The 18,009-nt window shown below is 31.9% G+C and overlaps 2 protein-coding genes, 1 long non-coding RNA gene and 1 pseudogene across 3 annotated transcripts; 2 read left to right on the top strand and 2 right to left on the bottom strand.

Annotated features, from left to right (window-relative positions):
* LOC147930082 (uncharacterized) lies at positions 1 to 2,932 on the bottom strand. Its single transcript, XR_015574026.1, has 2 exons — positions 2,373 to 2,932; positions 1 to 2,285 (listed from the first exon to the last, which is right to left on the bottom strand). It is a non-coding gene; the product is annotated as an uncharacterized LOC147930082 (long non-coding RNA).
* A 1,613-nt stretch (positions 2,933 to 4,545) lies between these two features.
* On the bottom strand, positions 4,546 to 5,428 carry LOC104729302 (FCS-Like Zinc finger 7). The gene is made up of 2 exons (XM_010448239.3): positions 5,017 to 5,428; positions 4,546 to 4,823 (listed from the first exon to the last, which is right to left on the bottom strand). Exons 1-2 carry the CDS (start codon positions 5,316 to 5,318, stop codon positions 4,730 to 4,732), a joined length of 396 nt encoding a protein of 131 aa, XP_010446541.1. The 5' UTR covers positions 5,319 to 5,428; the 3' UTR covers positions 4,546 to 4,729.
* Positions 5,429 to 7,102: 1,674 nt separating this feature from the next.
* Positions 7,103 to 9,952, top strand: LOC104729301 (uncharacterized). The gene is made up of 5 exons (XM_010448237.3): positions 7,103 to 8,407; positions 8,500 to 8,580; positions 8,657 to 8,877; positions 8,974 to 9,197; positions 9,293 to 9,952. Exons 1-5 carry the CDS (start codon positions 7,516 to 7,518, stop codon positions 9,903 to 9,905), a joined length of 2,031 nt encoding a protein of 676 aa, XP_010446539.2. The 5' UTR covers positions 7,103 to 7,515; the 3' UTR covers positions 9,906 to 9,952.
* Positions 9,953 to 10,070: 118 nt separating this feature from the next.
* LOC147930081 (F-box/kelch-repeat protein At4g19330 pseudogene) lies at positions 10,071 to 11,273 on the top strand (annotated as a pseudogene).
* The last annotated feature ends 6,736 nt before the right edge of the window (positions 11,274 to 18,009 follow it).

Below are 18,009 nucleotides of genomic sequence, written 5' to 3'. Positions count from 1 at the left end.
TGTGTGTAACCAACTTTTTTTTAATGTTTATCCGACTGGCGATCTCTTTTCCACTATTAACTTTTTTACTGTTTACATAATTACATTTTAAACAACTCTTTAAGTAATTTTTTATAAATTTATAATACCATGACCGATATAAACTATTATTTATAGAGGTATTAAAAAAGTATACATTTAAAAATAAAATTTAATCATTATAGTTACGTTTTTAATACATAAGAAATTTTAGATATAGTACAATATTAAAAAAGTAAGTTCTAAATATTTATGATAATATTATATTAATTACTAATTTATTGTATTAATCAAACAATATATATTGACAAAGAGTTTTAAAAATTTATATTAACATATTGAACTCATGTTGAACTTATAACACCAAGGAAAAAAATTCTTAGAAAAAATCCTTATGACTCGACGATGCGTAAGCTATGTTCTCAATGTGTTTTAGATGTTCTCACTTAGACTAATTGTTTAAAAACAAAAAGTTTATATAAAATTGAAATAAATGATTTTAGGTTTTTTATTTTAGAAAAAGAAAAGAAAACTCCTCTTTTTAAAAATTAGTGTAAATGTTAAATCTATGTTACGTGAATACATATTGAACTTATAACACCAAACTGACGGACCAGAGGAAAATTCCTTAGGACTGGATGCCTAAGCTTCTCAACGTGATTAAATTTAACACTTAAACTAATTTTAAAAAGAAAACCATTTCATTTTTTAAATATTTGTGAATTAAATTATTTTAGGTTTATTAGAAAAAGTATTTTGGAAAAAGAAAACTCTCTTTTAAAAATGGAAAAAGAAAACTCTCTTTTAAAAAATTAGTGTAAATGTTAAATCTATGTTACGTGAATACATGTTGAACTTATAACACCAAACTGACGGACCAGAGGAAAATTTCTTAGGACTGGATGCTTAAGCTCGGTTTGTTCTTAACGTGATTAAATTTAACACTTAAACTAATTTTTAAAAAGAAAACCATTTACATTTTTAAATATTTGTGAATGAAATTATTTTAGGTTTATTAGAAAAAATATTTTGGAAAAAGAAAACTCTCTTTTTAAAAATTAGTGTAAATGTTAAATCTATATTACGTGAATACATGTTGAACTTATAACACCAAACTGACGGACCAGAGGAAAATTCTTTAAGACTGGATGCCTAAACTCGGTTTGTTCTCAACGTGATTAAATTTAACACTTAAACTAATTTTTAAAAAGAAAACCATTTACATTTTTAAAATATTTGTGAATTAAATTATTTTAGGTTTATTAGAAAAAGTTTTTTTGAAAAAGAAAACTCTTTTTTTTTTTAAATTAGTATAAATGTTAAATCTATATTACGTGAGTACATGTTGAACTTATAACACCAAACTGACGGACCAGAGGAAAATTCCTTAGGACCTATGTTGCATGGAAACTCTTTTTGAGGTGCGTTTCCTGTTTCCGAAACGTTTCAGAAACGGAAACTCGGAAACAAGTCACAGAAACACGTTTCCTAAAAATCTCCGTTTGGAAACACGATGGAAACTCCGTTTCTGTTTTGGAAACTTAACGGAAACATTTATAATTTCAAAATTTAATAAATAAATTGAAAATATAAGAATTCATGATACATATAATGATAAAAAATATAATATCATTAGTAGCTTAAAAGTTAATCCCTAAATATATTGTGATGATGGTCAAAAAAATTGATTTTGAACGTTTATTTTGATACAGTTTTACTTTTAATTAAACTATTTAATATTTATGTTTTGAATTTGTGTTGTTTCATATTTTTTTAATATGGTTTTTATGTTTGAGGATTCATTATATCTCTCTATATATATATATATAGCTATACATATATATATATGTTTCCTACACGTTTCCATTACTTAATTTTTGAAAAAACCCGTTTCCCGTTTCCGAAACGTTTTGTTCCGCGTATCCGTTTCCGTTTCCATGCAACCTAGCTTACGACTGGATGCATAAGTTCGGTTTGTTCTCAACGTACTTAAATTTAACACCTAACTAATTTTTGGAAAGAAAAAAAGTTTAATTTTTATTTAATTTTGTTTTGTCAATTAAATTTAATTATTAGTTTTATTTTATTTTTTAAGTATTTTTGGAAACGAGAAAGAAAAAAGAAGGAAACAAAAGAATACCTGGTTGAAGTTGGGTAGCAAAGAGAGAGTCCACACTATGATGTTCCACACTATGACCCAACGCAACGTAGTTCCCTCATGATATCCACCGGTTAGAACAAACGATGACGCTCTGGTTTTTTTTTTTCTGGAAAAAGGAAATATTGATGAAGAAACTAAAAAAAAAATCATTATTATTTAATATTTTAATAAAAAAAATAAAGAAGGAACAAACCTGTGAATTGCTGTTATCGATCGGCGACGAAGCACTCCCACTCTGTTTTGGTGATCTTCTTTTTCATCATCATTCTCTCAGTCTCAGGCAAGCTATACGGAACTGAACTGATATGATCGATCGATCGTCGAAACACCCTGATATTCTTCTCATTACATCATTCCCGACTGGCTAAGACAGAGGAGACCACTGAAAACTGCTGAGACTAGATGCTTTCCGCTCCCATAAAAAAAAGCTTACGGGTGAGAGAAACTTGTTGTTGCAGTGGCAGTGATCATTCATTTAACCACGAAACGTAGATGCTACTAAAGCTCTCTCATGGCTTTACTTCAATTAATGTCGGATCTCTGTATGATCCTCTCTGTTTCGAAAGAAGAAATAAAAAAAGAATATAGATGAAAAGAATTAGATTTTGTGATTTCGTTCTCTCGTTTCTCGAAGGAGAAGAAAGTAGAGTCAAAAAGGGTTTGGTTTCAAGAGAGAATATGAGAATTTTTTATTTATAAGCAGCAGAAAGGGTTTGGTTTTTTTTTTCAGACGAAACGAAAAAGGAAATTGTCGATTTGATTTGTTTCTTTTTTTCCCTATTTTATTACAACGGTTACTTTTACTATTTTACTATTTTACTGCTAACGGTCATCATATCTTTTTTTTTGAAATGGTTTTGGACCGTTAATTATTCTCACTGTAGTGTAGAGCTTCGTATTTGTGTAATAGACCAGCTTTTTACTGTATATTTTTGAGATAGCAGGTAGCAAGCACTTGCACTTCACAGATTTTAAAACCTAATTGTCGTTTTCATAATAATTCTATTATTTTGAAAAACTAAGTGTACAATTTAAATTTGGAGGAATAAATAACAAAATATGGACCGATTCTTTGATTCATAAACCATTGAAAAGAAATTAAAATAGTACTATTACCATAGCATCATCAGTGACCTCAATGACTTTTTTTTTATTAATGAAATAAGAGACACTGATATATACTAATTTTGATTAAAGAATAAAGATTATACCCTGATACCAAATGAATCTAGTTATTTCCCCTCAAATTATATTTTTATCGATGATTAAACAATAAACAATTTAATTAGTAATGAAGACAAAATATGATGACTCCGGAAACTCCAACAACTAAGCCTTGAAGTTTGGAGTTCAGAAGACTAGCTAGTGAAGAAAAAAACTAATTATATAAATAATCCATAGACTAATTATAAACCTAATCCTATCTACTGATCCTTTTCCATAAACCATTAATATACAGAGAATCTTTCAATTATTGAGCATCATGACATGCAGTACTTTGTTTTAATTTAAGTATCGTTTCAAAAGAATTTTTCTGTTTTCAAATTTTCAAAAATCCAATATCAGTTTTAGATATATATTATATGAAAATAATAAATTTTAAAACTTGTACTTAATTTTGCGACATGCATGGAAAAATAATTTTCTAGCACAGAGTACTCTTCCATATAGATATTATATAGCGTATGTTGTTTTTACATCATCATGCATATGATTTTTTACAGCATGCATGTATAAACTTTTATACGACATGTTAAACTTTTCAGTATGTATAAATATTTTTGTTATTACATGTTTTGAATTTCTTCTGTTATATATTAGTAAAATAGCAAATGGTTATTAATATTAGGTCATCACTAAGCTTTGATCGGTGTGTGACGAGTGTTCGCATTAGTTTACTCTACACCTCATTATTAATCATCAGACGCTTTCGTCGTCACGAGACAGTGACCTCCATTTTAAAATCCATTATTTAAACATTTTTTGTCGAAATTTCCACCAATTATTTCTTGACAAAACTATTATATATCACAAGAAAGTTCATAATGTCACATTGGAATTATTCACACTGTCACTATTCATGTACTAGCTATAGAATACGGCAAAGGATGTGACTTTTATAACATAATTTATAGTAGTACCTTTTATCAATTAATTTCTTAATTACTGTGAGTTGCATATGGTGTTGATATTTATTGGCTTACAAAGTAATTATTAAAACGAGGTTCGTGGTGCGCTTACTTCAACCTTCACTAGCTCGTAAAGTTTGCTGTTTTAGTATAAATTACTCGTTCTTTTAGCTAAATTAGTTAATGTTACAAAAATAGTAATAAAATAGCATATCCTCAAAACTAAATAAACTCGGATTTAAAGAAAAGAGACAAGATAAAATAGTATATCCTTAAAACAATATATATATGCAGGACCTGAAAGATAGTTAATAGTTTCATTACATAATGGAGACTAATTAATGATTAAAAACAACGATCTCAAGTTAAGAAAGCACACACGAACTTAAGAGTAATAGCAAATTTGAGCCATGCATATTTTTCATTTTGGTGATTGTACGGCGCGGTTTCTTGTTTTGCCTTCGTCGTGCTCCATTTGTTGTTCTCTGCATTCTACGCTACAAAACGCGTCCCCTCTACAATTTATTTACGTATATATATATAAATATAACTTCGTGATACATTAGAAAAGGAGAAGTAATTAAATCTTTGATTCGTACTATTAGATAAAATAAATAATTTTCATAATTTGGTGGTACGCGATAGCTAGTAGTCAAAGGTTTAAAAATGAAAAATAACTAAGGAAAAAGGCAAGTAATGTAAACATACTTGTACATGTAAATATCACGACCGGGAGCTAAACGGCGTTTGCACAAGCCACAGTTTCCAAGAAAAGACGACGACGACGAGGACGGTGATGATCTCCCACCGTCTTGGCTCTCGTTCCTCCGGTGATTTGTGGGCGACAAAATCCCCAAGAACCGCTGGTCGTAATTGTTTCCGCCGTCTACCACCGTCATAGCTACGTCAGAGTCTTGACCGGAGGTCTGATCATCGTCAACCTCGACGGTGATCCTCGTTATGCTTGTGGTTCTCTGCATTTGAGGCCGTGGTCGATTCCCTATCAACATATTATTGTTTCTAAAACGAAAAAAAAAGAAAAGTGTTTTTGTTTTCTCTATACTACAATTTAGATTGTTGCTTGGAGAGGGGAATTGTGTGTAACCATGCCACTCAGTTTAAATATACACGCAATCATATGGTGTATTGATTATTATAATTCACGCCTACGTATTTACTCGTAATGCTTAATACAGTATGATAATGATTAATTAAAGATTCAATTATTATTCCTTAGGGTCTTTATTGGTAGGCCAATAATTTCAGATATTTGGTCTGTGGACGCCAAACATCCCTCCGTTCCCAGTTATATTTAATTTTCGACAAGAAATAAAGAAGCCATAATTTGTTTTCAAATTTATTTTTATACGTTTTTTACATTTATAAATTGATATCCTCTAGATTTGGTATATAGAAAAGATTTTTTTGTTTTGTTGGTATCCTTTATTATTTGAATTTTGAGTGTTGATTCCATATACAAATGATTTAGAGCAGTTTCCCCCAAAAATAATAGTGTCGACATTATATAATGTTAATGAACATATTGGGTGGGTCTTTACTCTTTACTCTTTAGGAGGCATACGTACGAAAAGTCAAGGCTTGCAAGATTGCTTCAATTACTACATGTATTAGTTAGTGTATGCGAATCGTAAGGATTATAACATTACACGTACTAAAAAGTCTAAATTTATAGTAGAACTTTGAGACAGTAACCAGTAATTAAACCCAACACATATGATTAAGGTCACGCCGTTAAATGATTGTGAAATTATTCTTCAAAGTTGCTCTCGAGTACTCTTCCAATATAAAACCTTTCATGTAAGGTCGGATTTAGAGACTCCAAAAAGCGCTTCATACTTTATTTTTATAGCTCACAGTTTAAAAAATTTGAACTTTTGATAGATAAATGGATCAAAACACTATATACTATATATATTATTCTCCATACCATCATCATCTTACAATATGCAAAATTTTCTCCCATATCTCACTTCCAAGAAGTTATTATATCCCTTTAACCTCCATTCTTTCTTGTCCCTCGTCATATATATATTATTATATATCCCTTTTAATTTTAATATACTTGAGTGTGTTTGACAATTTGGTTTTGACTCGACTCATACACAGACTAAAGCCCAGGTTTCAAGGAGCCGTTAGGGACGAAAAAAAAAAGAAGGGCAATTTGCTCAAACCCAAAAACAAATGCACGATTCTCCATACTAAAGAGTTCCCTCCCTTAGGTGGCCCAATTAGGTTAAAGTTAAACCGAACGATTAAGTAAGCGTTTCTTTTTTTTTTGTCTTCTCAATCCACCACTGGTCATAGACCGAATTAAATCAATCTTTGGAAGATTCAACGATTACCAAATCACAAAAAAACAGAAGATTATGGAATAGATACGTTAAGCTTTGACTTGGTTTTCCCTCATTCTCTTTCCCTGCTCGGTCCATTCACAACTAGTATAACCAAATAAATAAATAAAAGTAACGAGCTTCACATAACTCCCCTTCTCGTAAGTTTAATTAAATAAATAATAAAGAAAACAAAAATATTCAAAATGTGTAGCTTTCATGTTCATATTCAAAAATAAAATAGATTTTGTAGTTTCTAGAGAGAGAGAATCTGAAAAATTTTGGGCTAGGATTTTGATTTTCTCACTGCTTTAACTTTTATTTTTTTCTAGCTCAGCTTTTGGAGTAATGATACTGATGTGTATTGGAATGAACTAAAATCTCTGCAATTTCTTTACGACTAATAATATTTTAATTTCTTCACGTAAAACGATAACAAACCAAGAAGACAAAAATGTCTTCACACCCATCTCTCTACTCTCTCTCTGTTTCCTCTTAAGATTTGTCTGAACGAAGCTCCTCCCTTTATCAGGTTTTTCTCCTTCAATAAGCAATTTTTGGATTCTTCCTTATAAGTGATTCCCCCAACCAACTACCTTTCCTTTTTCGCGTGGTGAAAGCTACTGCTCACTCTGTTTCTTCTTAATTCTCACAAACCTCCATTAAAGTATAACAAAACAAAAAAAACCTCAAGACTTATCATTTTTTTTTTCTCTCGTCTAATAAACCAATCTCCTTTTTTGTCTTTTCAAATGGGTTCTTTTAGTTTGTTCTGTTTTGTAACCACTGTGAGAGAGATTTCAGGGTAGAGAACAAAATCCGAAAGTTTCGATTTTTATTGTTTGCTTTTGAAGTAATGAGTCATTCGATATTGGAGAAAATGGGATGTTCAAACTCGAAAACATCGATGATGAACACGAAGAAGAAGAAGAAGAAGAATGAGCCGCTTCAGCTATGTAAAGAAAGGAAGAGATTTGTCAAACAAGCTATGGATTCTAGATGTGCTTTGGCAGCCGCACACGTGTCATACATCCGTTCACTCCGGAACATCGGAGCTTGTCTCCGTCAATACGCTGAGACGGAGTCGGCTGATGAATCATCTCCGTCGTTAACCGCCACTGAGGCTGAGAATAATGAGAAATCCCCTTCTCATAACTCTTCTTACCCTGACGACTCGCCACTGAGTCATGTCTCGAATCCAAACCCTAACCCTAAACCCTTTGTGAATCTAAGCTTCATGAAGACGGATACGGCTAACTCTGCTGTCACTTTCACGATTAACCCTCTGAGCGACGGCGACGAAGACGATCTAGAGGAGACAATGCCGGCGTTTTCTCCTCCTCCGCCGCGTCCTCGCCGTCCGGAGACGTCTTCTTGGGACTATTTTGACACTTGTGACGATTTTGATAACTTGAGATTTGTAGAACAAACCGAGATTGATTGTGATGCAGCAGTTGTAGGATTAGGAAAGTTTAGTCAAGGGAATGTAGCAAAATGTGGCACTCAGCAAGACTCGTCGAGTTTTAAAGCAGAGCAGAGGAAACAGAGTTGTGAAGAAGGTGATGATGATGAAGGTGGAAACGGTGAAAGAGAAGATCCATCGGAGTTTATCACACATAGAGCTAAAGACTTTGTGTCGAGTATGAAAGATATAGAGCATAAGTTCTTTAGAGCTTCTGAATCTGGCAAAGAAGTTTCAAGAATGCTTGAAGCTAACAAGATCAGAGTCAGATTTGCTGATATGACAGGTCTGAGTTCTGTTTTCATTGTGTGAATGGTTGTTGATTTTGAAACTGAAATTGAAGGTTGATTCGTGAGTGTGTTTGTTTTTGTTAACCAGGAAAAGGGAACTCAATAGCGTTTCTTGCAGCATTGAAGCGAGCTTGTTGTAGAGGGAAGAGTTCTTCACCAGTTTCTCAAGGTTTGATTTATTATTTATCTTCTGTCTTTGTTTTATGAGTTGTTGTAGTGTTTAAATTAAGCTTTATTTAATGTAGAGCCATTGAGTCATCAAGTTAGTAAAGTCATTGTGTGGAAGAGAACATTGTCTTCAAGATCCTCTACTTCTAGACATCCGTTAATCCAAACATCAAAGGAAGATCATGATGATGAAAGTGGAAGTGATTTCATTGAAGAGTTTTGTATGATCTCAGGAAGTCACTCCTCTTCGCTTGATCGGTTATACGCGTGGGAAAGAAAACTATATGATGAAGTCAAGGTAAAACATATCTGAGTTCATGACTCTTATGTCCGTTGGTGTTGTGCTCAATGAAGTTCACATCTCATTTGTTTTGTCTTTTGTGTTCAACTGCAGGCGAGTGAGGTGATTAGAAAAGAGTATGATCGAAAATGCGAGCAGTTAAGAAACCAATTCACAAAAGATCACAGCGCTAAATCGATGGATAGAACAAGAGCAGCTGCTAAAGATCTTCATTCAAGAATCAGAGTAGCGATTCAGTCTGTTGATTCGATTTCAAAGCGGATAGAGAGAATCAGAGACGACGAGCTCCAGCCACAGCTCTTAGAGTTTCTTCAAGGGTATATAGTATAGTAACTAAATAACCAAATGTCTCTTTTTAATTAACTTTTGGATATTGGACTCTCGTTGATATTGGTCTTTGTCTTCTCTTTAGGTTGATAAGAATGTGGAAAGCGATGCTTGAATGTCATCATTCACAGTACATTACCATTTCACTGGCTTACCATTGTCGAAACTCCTCCAAAACAACAGTGTCCGAGAACTTGCTCAAGAGACGGATTTTGTCAGAACTTATAGAAGAAACAGAGTGTTTTGGTCTAAGCTTTGTAGATTTGGTAAACAGTATGGTTTCTTATGTGGAAGCTCTAAACGGTTGGCTTCACAACTGTGTCATGCTCCCTCAAGAACGGTCTTTAAGAAACCGAAGACCATGGTCCCCGCGCCGTGTCCTGGCTCCACCTATATTCGTGCTGTGTCGAGACTGGTTGGCTGGGATCAAATCTTTGCCGTCCGATGAACTCAGCGGGTCAATCAAGGGGTTCTCATTAGATATGGAGATGTTGGAGGAAGAAAAAGGTGGTGGTTCGGTGTTGGTTTCGGATTTGTCTAATTTGCATTCCAGTTTGGCGAAGCTTCTTGAGAGATTGAAAAAGTTTTCGGAAGCTTCTTTGAAAATGTACGAAGATGTAAAGGTGAAATTTGAAGCAGCTAGAGTTGCTTACACAACTAATAATAATTCTAACTGCGATAAAACAGTGATGCATTGAAAATTCAGAAGAGGGGTATTAATGTAATTATGTTTAAACTTTCTCTAGTCAATTTTTTTCCTACGATAATATCTTATTTACTCCAAATAGTAAAAATGTAAAATACTATATATATATATGGTACGCAAAAGAATAGTACGCATAAGTTATTCGTGATAACCCTAATCGTGTATTTTTAGCACAAAAGCGCCGCTATGAAGTCCGATACAGAGCTGCCGAACAAGTCAAACCATCCTCTACGGCCTCGCCGGCGCCTCTTACGTCGTCGTTTTCCTCACTACCGGAGGACATTGTATTGAGCTGCTTGGCTCGCATATCGAAAGTGCACTACCCAAAGCTCACTCTTGTCTCCAAGAGCTTCCGTTCGCTCGTCCTCTCCAAGATGCTATATAAGGTACGAGCCCAACTTAAAACTCAAGAGGAATTTGTTTATGTCAGCGTAGAATTGTACGATCGTCCTGGCCTCTTCTGGTTTAGTCTCTGGATAAAACCTGATCGTCAAACTTTAATAACTCAATGCACGTCTGAAGAAAAGTCTACTGAAGCTTTCTTGATACCAGAGCCCTTTTCCTATTCTTTTCAACCACCTTATATAAAATGCGTAAGGGTTGGTTCAGAACTCTACAAGTTCGGCAGCCAATACTCGCTCTCCTCGTCGGTTATGTCTCGTGACGTGAGTGGCAAGTGGCGTAAAGCCCCTAGGATGATGGTGGCTCGCAAGGATCCCCTTATATGTGTCCTCCATGGGAAAATATATGTGATGGGAGGTTGTGTAAATGCACAGTATTGGGGTGAGGTTTTTGATCCAAAGACTCAAACTTGGAAACCTTTACGAGAGCCTGACTGTCTGATTCGGGGCTCTTCGTATAAAAAGCTCCTACCGAGGAGTGGCAAGATTTATATGAAGAGCAATACGAAGAACTTCGTTTACCTTATTAAAGAAAATAAATGGCAAGATTTTGAGGGACACTTGGAGGAGAGCTTTTGTGTGATAGATAATGTAAGGTACTCTTATGTGCATAAAAAATACTCGTGGTACGAAACAAAGTCAAAAGAGTGGAGATCGATCAAGGGTTTGGAAGGACTTGATGCGTATACTAGAGCTGGGACTGAAATTTGTGCTTCTGGTGAAAAGCTCGTAATATTTTGGGACAGCCCCTTGTTATTCAACAAGAAAATTTGGTGTGCTGTGATTTTGCTTGACAAGAGCATCAATGGTGAAGTTTGGGGTCAGATTGAATGGGTTGATATTGTGTTTAAACCCCCTATTTCGCTGTTAATCAGTAATATTTACTCTTGCGTTGTGAGAACATATTGATCAACAGTATGCTTTTGATTTGACACGTGTTTTTAGTCCATAGCTAGCGATGATACATCGTATAAGTTTCATATCCTAAAACATTTTGATATTATCTAATGATAGATTTCCTTTAAGATAAGTGTGCTTTTTATTTTTAGTTTTCGGGATAAGATTACAATTTTGTTAAGTTATGCCGGTCACGTTTCCGGACAACATAATCCTCGGAGAGACAACTGAGACAATGTCGGCATTTTCTCCTGAGACTTTTTCTTGGGACTATTTTGACACTTGGAAAACGGATAGATGAACAAGATGAATCAGTTATTTCTTGGGACTTATTGACACTTGGAAAACGGATAAATGAACAAACTGAATCAGTGATTGTGATGCAGTGGTTATAAGCTACGGATATATATAGTGGAGAAGTGTAGCTGATCGTATTATTTAGCCGTAACTCCTAGAGCTATGATCTCCCAAGAAGACGTACCCCATAGCAAGAACCAATCGCCGTTTCCACACGAAATCGTTGTGAGTTGCTTATAGCCCACGTCTCCGGATAGTACTACCCAATACTAGTATTTCCAAGCTCGTCTGATAAGATGATTGAGCGAATTTGCTTTGATCGCCCGACCCTTCGTATTGCTAAAATTGCCCACTCGTTCTTATCCTTGTTGGTTCACTCTTTGGATAAAACCTAATCAAACCCTAACCAACGGTGGCACGATCAAGAAAAAGTCTACTGGAAATTTACTGGTGCCGTTGCCTTCATTGTACAATTATCAAGTACCAATACCCTGTGTGACTGTTGGTTCAGAAACCTACATAATTGGTGGATACGATCGATGATCCATCCTCCTCCGTGTGGGTGTATAGAAATAGAAGTATTCACACCTTACGTAAAGCCCCTAGCATGTCCATGGCCAGGAACAGCGCAGTGGTTGATGGCATATATCCTAAAATATACGTAATGGGAGGGTGTGCATCAGATGAATCCATGAATCGGGCAGAAGTTTTCAGCTTTTATAATTCTATTTACGAGAAGCCCTGTATTAGAAGAAATAGCATATATGAACTAAGATCTCCAAAGAATTTGATTTAGAGTAGGATGATGGGTCATCCTCATCCATATAATAATTTTCATTCTCTCTCCTTTTTTTAATCCGAAAATAGAAACACAATCCTAACCAAACTTAAAAAAAAAACAAAAAAAATTGAACCATCTTATTATAACATTATTTGTCTAATTTTAAGTCTTAGGAATCCTTTTTAAAGTCTCAAAAATTCGTATAAGAAGTTTGTAATGGAGATTGAACAGTCAAAATTGAATAGAAACATGTCGTTAAACCAAAATATGTTCAATTCGTTTTGAGAATCATGAAAAAAAATACATGTCAAAGTATTTATACATAGACTCATAGTGAAAATTATATAGAACCACATTGATTGAAATAATATAAAATACATCCCATGAGAATGGATCTACCGTATTCTTATAAACAATTTACTAGAATATGATTCGTGCTAGAGCACGGGTTGAAATTACATAATTTATTTTATATTATAATTTTAGAATAAAATATAATTTATATGATTGTTTTTAAAAGTTGTTTTGAATAAAACATTATGCAATAAAATCAAATGTTAAATATGATAGCTTGAAAAAAATATCTATTTTGTAAGTTTATATTGTTAATTTTGTAATTTTATGTATGAGATATGGTTATGTTTGTTGTTTGTTTTTATTTTAAGTTTTGAACATGTTTGGTGAAAGTGTTTTAATATGATCCGTGCTCAGGTAAGATTTTATTTTTAACTGCATAATAAGATCTCAGAAATCACGATTAAGTGTGATAAATTACCAAGATTTTATTCCTTTTTATGCCTAACAATATATATTTTGAAACAATACATTGAATACTAAAGATTCTATTTTGGAAATTGTATAAATCATCAGAATATTTTATTTCAGAGGATTCTTTGGGATATTCTTAAGTGTATATATTGACCAATTAATCTATAACCCGTTTTTTGTAACCAACCTATATTTAATTTATAACATATTTTATAACCAACTTATAAAAATTATATAATCTACAAAAAGGTTGTGTACTTCCGTTTTATTATATAGGACCCGTTTTAAATATAATGAATTCACTGTATATTTTTATCCCCTTTAATAAGTTGTTTAACGTTGTGATTTATCAATAAAATCTGTAGAAATTAAATTTGTAATATCGTGTTTAAAATCTTTCGAAACAATATGATATAGGACTAAAACATTCCAAAAATATAGTTGGGAATATCAACGATTTTACTTGTTACCAAAAATCTATATATCAATTATCAATTTGGAATATTTAGGTGTAACCGTTTGCTCCACGATTTTATTTGTTACCAAAGGTATATCAATTATCAAATTGGAATATTTAGGTGTAACCGTTTGCTATATGAATTAATGTATATACTACGTATAACCTATTTGTAATCATTTATAACCATTTATTAAAAATATAAAGTCTACAAAAACTAAGTAGTGTATTTCTCGTTTATTAAAAGGGGATATATGCGTTGAGTACAGTAAAAGTAGGAAACGGAAAAGGATATATATATATACTAAAATTAAAAAGTTACTAGGATTTCACCCGTGTACTGCGGGGTAAAATATAAATTATTGTATTTTAAATAATAATTTTTAATTTATTTAGTTTTCAAATTCTCAATTAATTAACCTTTCTCTAATTAATTTTGTAATTTTGTTTACAATTCTTTTTCTTCTTATTACACTTTTATAAAGTTTATAACTTAATTACATTAAACTTGTTATTAGATAGAATATAAAATTCTAGATATGTTTTGTTCTCTAGAATTAAACAGAGGTATATGCCTATATGGTATGTTATTTTATATTGTTATGGATATTTGTTTTTATTTTTGAATATTAAGAATGTGTTATAGTATGTGTAATATTTTGTACTTCATATACTAAATAATTTATAAGTCAATTTTCCAAACTATGATTACAAATCTATAGTATATATGTGATAAACTAATAGTTTTAGTGTTGGTTCTATAATCAAAACCCGCCATGCTAGGCGGGTGTAACATCCGCGAACCAATTTTTAAGGTTTTGGTGTGGGTGTCGATCGACACCCTTGGTGCATCGATCGACACCATGTTTTCCGGTTTGGTCGGGTTTGTTTTAATTGCTGTTTGGTTCGGTTTGGTTCAATTAAAATCCCTAATCGTAATTATAAGTGTTAAGAGACGAATTAAGGGTTTTGGAGTCTCATTTTTGTCGCCGTTGAGTGAAAAAGAAAGAGAGAAAGGAGAGAAAACGTTTCTGTGATTTTTTGGGCTTGTTCTTGGAGATTTTAGAGAGATCTGAGGCTGTAGAAGTGATAGCTGTTGCTGGGAACGAAGGAGAAGCTTCTGGAGGTGTTGATTCCATCGTTTCTCAATCCAATCTTCCTGTTTTTGAGGTGAGTGCTTGACCATGGTTGATCTAAGCATGAGATCTCTTTTGTTTGGGTGTGTTCTTGGTTCTTTGTGTTGTTTTGTTGCTTGGGTTCGTTGTTTTCGTGATTCCCAGAGGTTTCTGAGGAGATTGGGTGAGTTTGAGACGGTTTCGATGTGATTTGGAAGGAGAGATCGACGTTCGTGTTCGCGCAGATCGTGTCTGCAGAAGAGGCATCGATCGACACTAGGAAGCATCGGTCGACACCATTTTGAGGGGCATCGGTCGACACTGTTTAGCATCGGTCGACACTATTGTTTGTAGCATCGATCGACACCGTGAGGCATCGGTCGACACTGGTCTCATCCGAGGCTTATTTTCCTGGTTTGATGTATTGTTGTGTGTTGTTTGTTTTGCTTAAACATGAGGGTCTCATATGCTTGTGTGTATAACCTAGTAGATGGGAGGACGGCATCACTAAGTATTTGTGATAATACTTACGCATCTCAATTGTTGTTTGTGGTGTACAGGTAAAGGAAAAGTGTGATCGTGGGATCAAAGGCGATGAGGAGGAGGATGTTCTAGAGGCTTGACTGATTGTGGTCTAGCTATTGTTAGGTTGCTAGTATTGAGTTGATAGAGCATTGTAGGATGTTGGAACCTTGCTATTTCATTGTTGGTTTGGTTTATTGCATTATTGAGTATTGGTTTATTTATGTTGGAATTTTATTGGATTAAATGGAAACTGTTTTATTTGGTTATCCGCGGTTATTGTTTGTTGTTAGAATGTTAGTGGTGGGTATGGGACCACTAGTAAATTAAGGTATTAAAAAAAAAAAAAAGGAAGGGTTGTTTCAGCGGGTCAAATAACATGTTCAAAGATTTATAATCCGCAAAAATTCATCATAAGAAATCCGTGAAATTAAAAATTAGTTGTAAATATGTTGAGATCAATGCGTTGAGATCAAAAATCTCGGCCACATACCCTCCTTTAAGATCGAAAATCAATTAGTTTATTGATTAGGCGGATTGTTTAGGAAATTTGTGTATAGAGAAAATATTGTTTTGTAAAACTGAAAATTTTAATATTAATTAAATTAATTATAAACTTAATACTTAATGTTAACTTAATGTTAAAGAGAATGATTCCAATTGTTTTGGAAATTTATTTAGGATGGAAAATCTTGTTTTCAAAAATAGAAACTTAATACTAATTAGTTAAATGAAAAATAAATTAATGATTAATACGAATGAGTCAATGACATGCTTGTAAATAAGTATGAACTTCAGAATTTATTTCATAAATGTCTCCAAAAATGTATATAATGATAGGGGAGGAGATGTTTACAGTATGTTTTTTGGTTTTAACTAAAAAATTAAAAACTAATATTTTCTAAAATCTAAGAAACATTTGTGTAAACAATTAATATATATTTTTATAATTTAATAGTTATTCTATAGAATGTCTTCTAAAATATAATTGACCCACAAATAGAAAACCTAATCAAAGATAACTTAAAATGCCAAATCTTGGTTGTTGTAATTTAACTTTTTAAATTATGATCTTAACGAATTTATAAAATAATTTTAATCCAATATTGCTAATGTTGTAATTTAAAATTTAAAATTATGATATTAACAAATCTAAAAAACAATTTTAATCAAAATAGCTAATTATAATAACAGCTTTGGTATTTATCAATGAAAGTCATCCTTATGAAAACATGCAATTATTTTTTGTGTGAATTTAACATTAGAGAATATAACTTTTTATTATTTTCGTATTTTAAAAAATCAGAATTAAGACATTTTAGAAAAATTAATTGAATGTTATATGTTAATTGAAAATAACTAAGTTAATTATTATGTTTCCAAAACTATTTAGTCTCTTACTATAGTTATGTATAACTTAATTACTACAGTGAAAATATTTTCTTTTTTTGGAAAGTATAATAATTATGTTTCCAAAACAACAACTTAATTAAATTAGGATCTGAGTTTTATGGAAAATTGTGTTTAATATTAGATTTGTAACAGTAATTAATATATATAATATCAGTTCCGATTTTGGAAAATCTGTTAGTCATTTTAATATTTTAGTTTAAATTTCTAAATTAAATTTAAATATCAATGGCAGTCTTGTAAATAGGTGGCAAATTCAGAATTTATTTGGTAAATTATTTGCTAAATGTACTTGAAAAATGTATATATAAGAAACATTTGTGTAAACAATTAATATTTATTTTTACAAATTAATAGTTATTCTATAGAATGTCTTCTAAAATATAATTGACCCATAGATAGAAAACCTAATCAAAGATAACTTAAAATGCCAAATCTTGGTTGTTGTAATTTAACTTTTTAAATTATGATCTTAACGAATTTATAAAATAATTTTAATCCAATATTGCTAATGTTGTAATTTAAAATTTAAAATTATGATATTAACAAATCTAGAAAACAATTTTAATCAAAAATAGCTAATTATAATAACAGCTTTGGTATTTATCAATGAAAGTCATCCTTATGAAAACATGGAATTATTTTTTGTGTGAATTTAACTATTTCATATTAATATTAGAGAATGTAACTTTTTATTATTTTTGTTTTTAAAAAAATCAGAATTAAGACATTTTAGAAAAATTAATTGAATGTTATATGTTAATTGAAAATAACTAAGTTAATTATTATGTTTCCAAAACTATTTAGTCTCTTACTATAGTTATGTATAACTTAATTACTACAGTGAAAATATTTTCTTTTTCTTTAAAGTATAATAATTATGTTTCTAAAACAACAACTTAATTAAATTAGGATCTGAGTTTTTATGGAAAATTGTGTTTAATATTAGATTTGTAACAATAATTAATATATTTAATATCAGTTCTAATTTTGGAATATCGGTTAGTCATTTTAATATTTTAGTTTAGATTTTTTAAATTAAATTTAAATACCAATGGCAGTCTTGTAAATAGGTGGCAAGTTCAAGATTTATTTGCAAAAGATACTTGAAAAATGTATATATAGATTAAAAAAAACTTATGTACTTAACAGATAAGGTTGAAATAGTTAACTTTTGCTGGGAAAGTCGTAATCGTATGGGACCGGTTTACGCTGTCTAAACCAAACAAGAAGAATTGGTGTGCGATGATTGCCCTTGGAAAGTGTCGTGGAGGTGACGAAGTATGGTGCAAGATTGAATGGTTTTACTAAAGGAACTAATTAATCTCGTGGTTGATGATGTGCTTATGGTCCCTTTATCATATACCTTCTTGAATTGTATGTTTTGTTTGATCCACTAGGGGTGTATTGAATTAAGAATTTTAGAGAAATGATGTATTGATTTGAGT

Source organism: Camelina sativa, chromosome 12 (genome assembly GCF_030686135.1).
Source record: "Camelina sativa cultivar CO46 ecotype springtype chromosome 12, ASM3068613v1".
NCBI classification, from domain to species: Eukaryota; Viridiplantae; Streptophyta; class Magnoliopsida; order Brassicales; family Brassicaceae; genus Camelina; species Camelina sativa.
The sequence above is the reverse complement of the archived record's forward strand: the minus strand, read 5'-3'. Positions and strand labels throughout refer to the sequence as shown.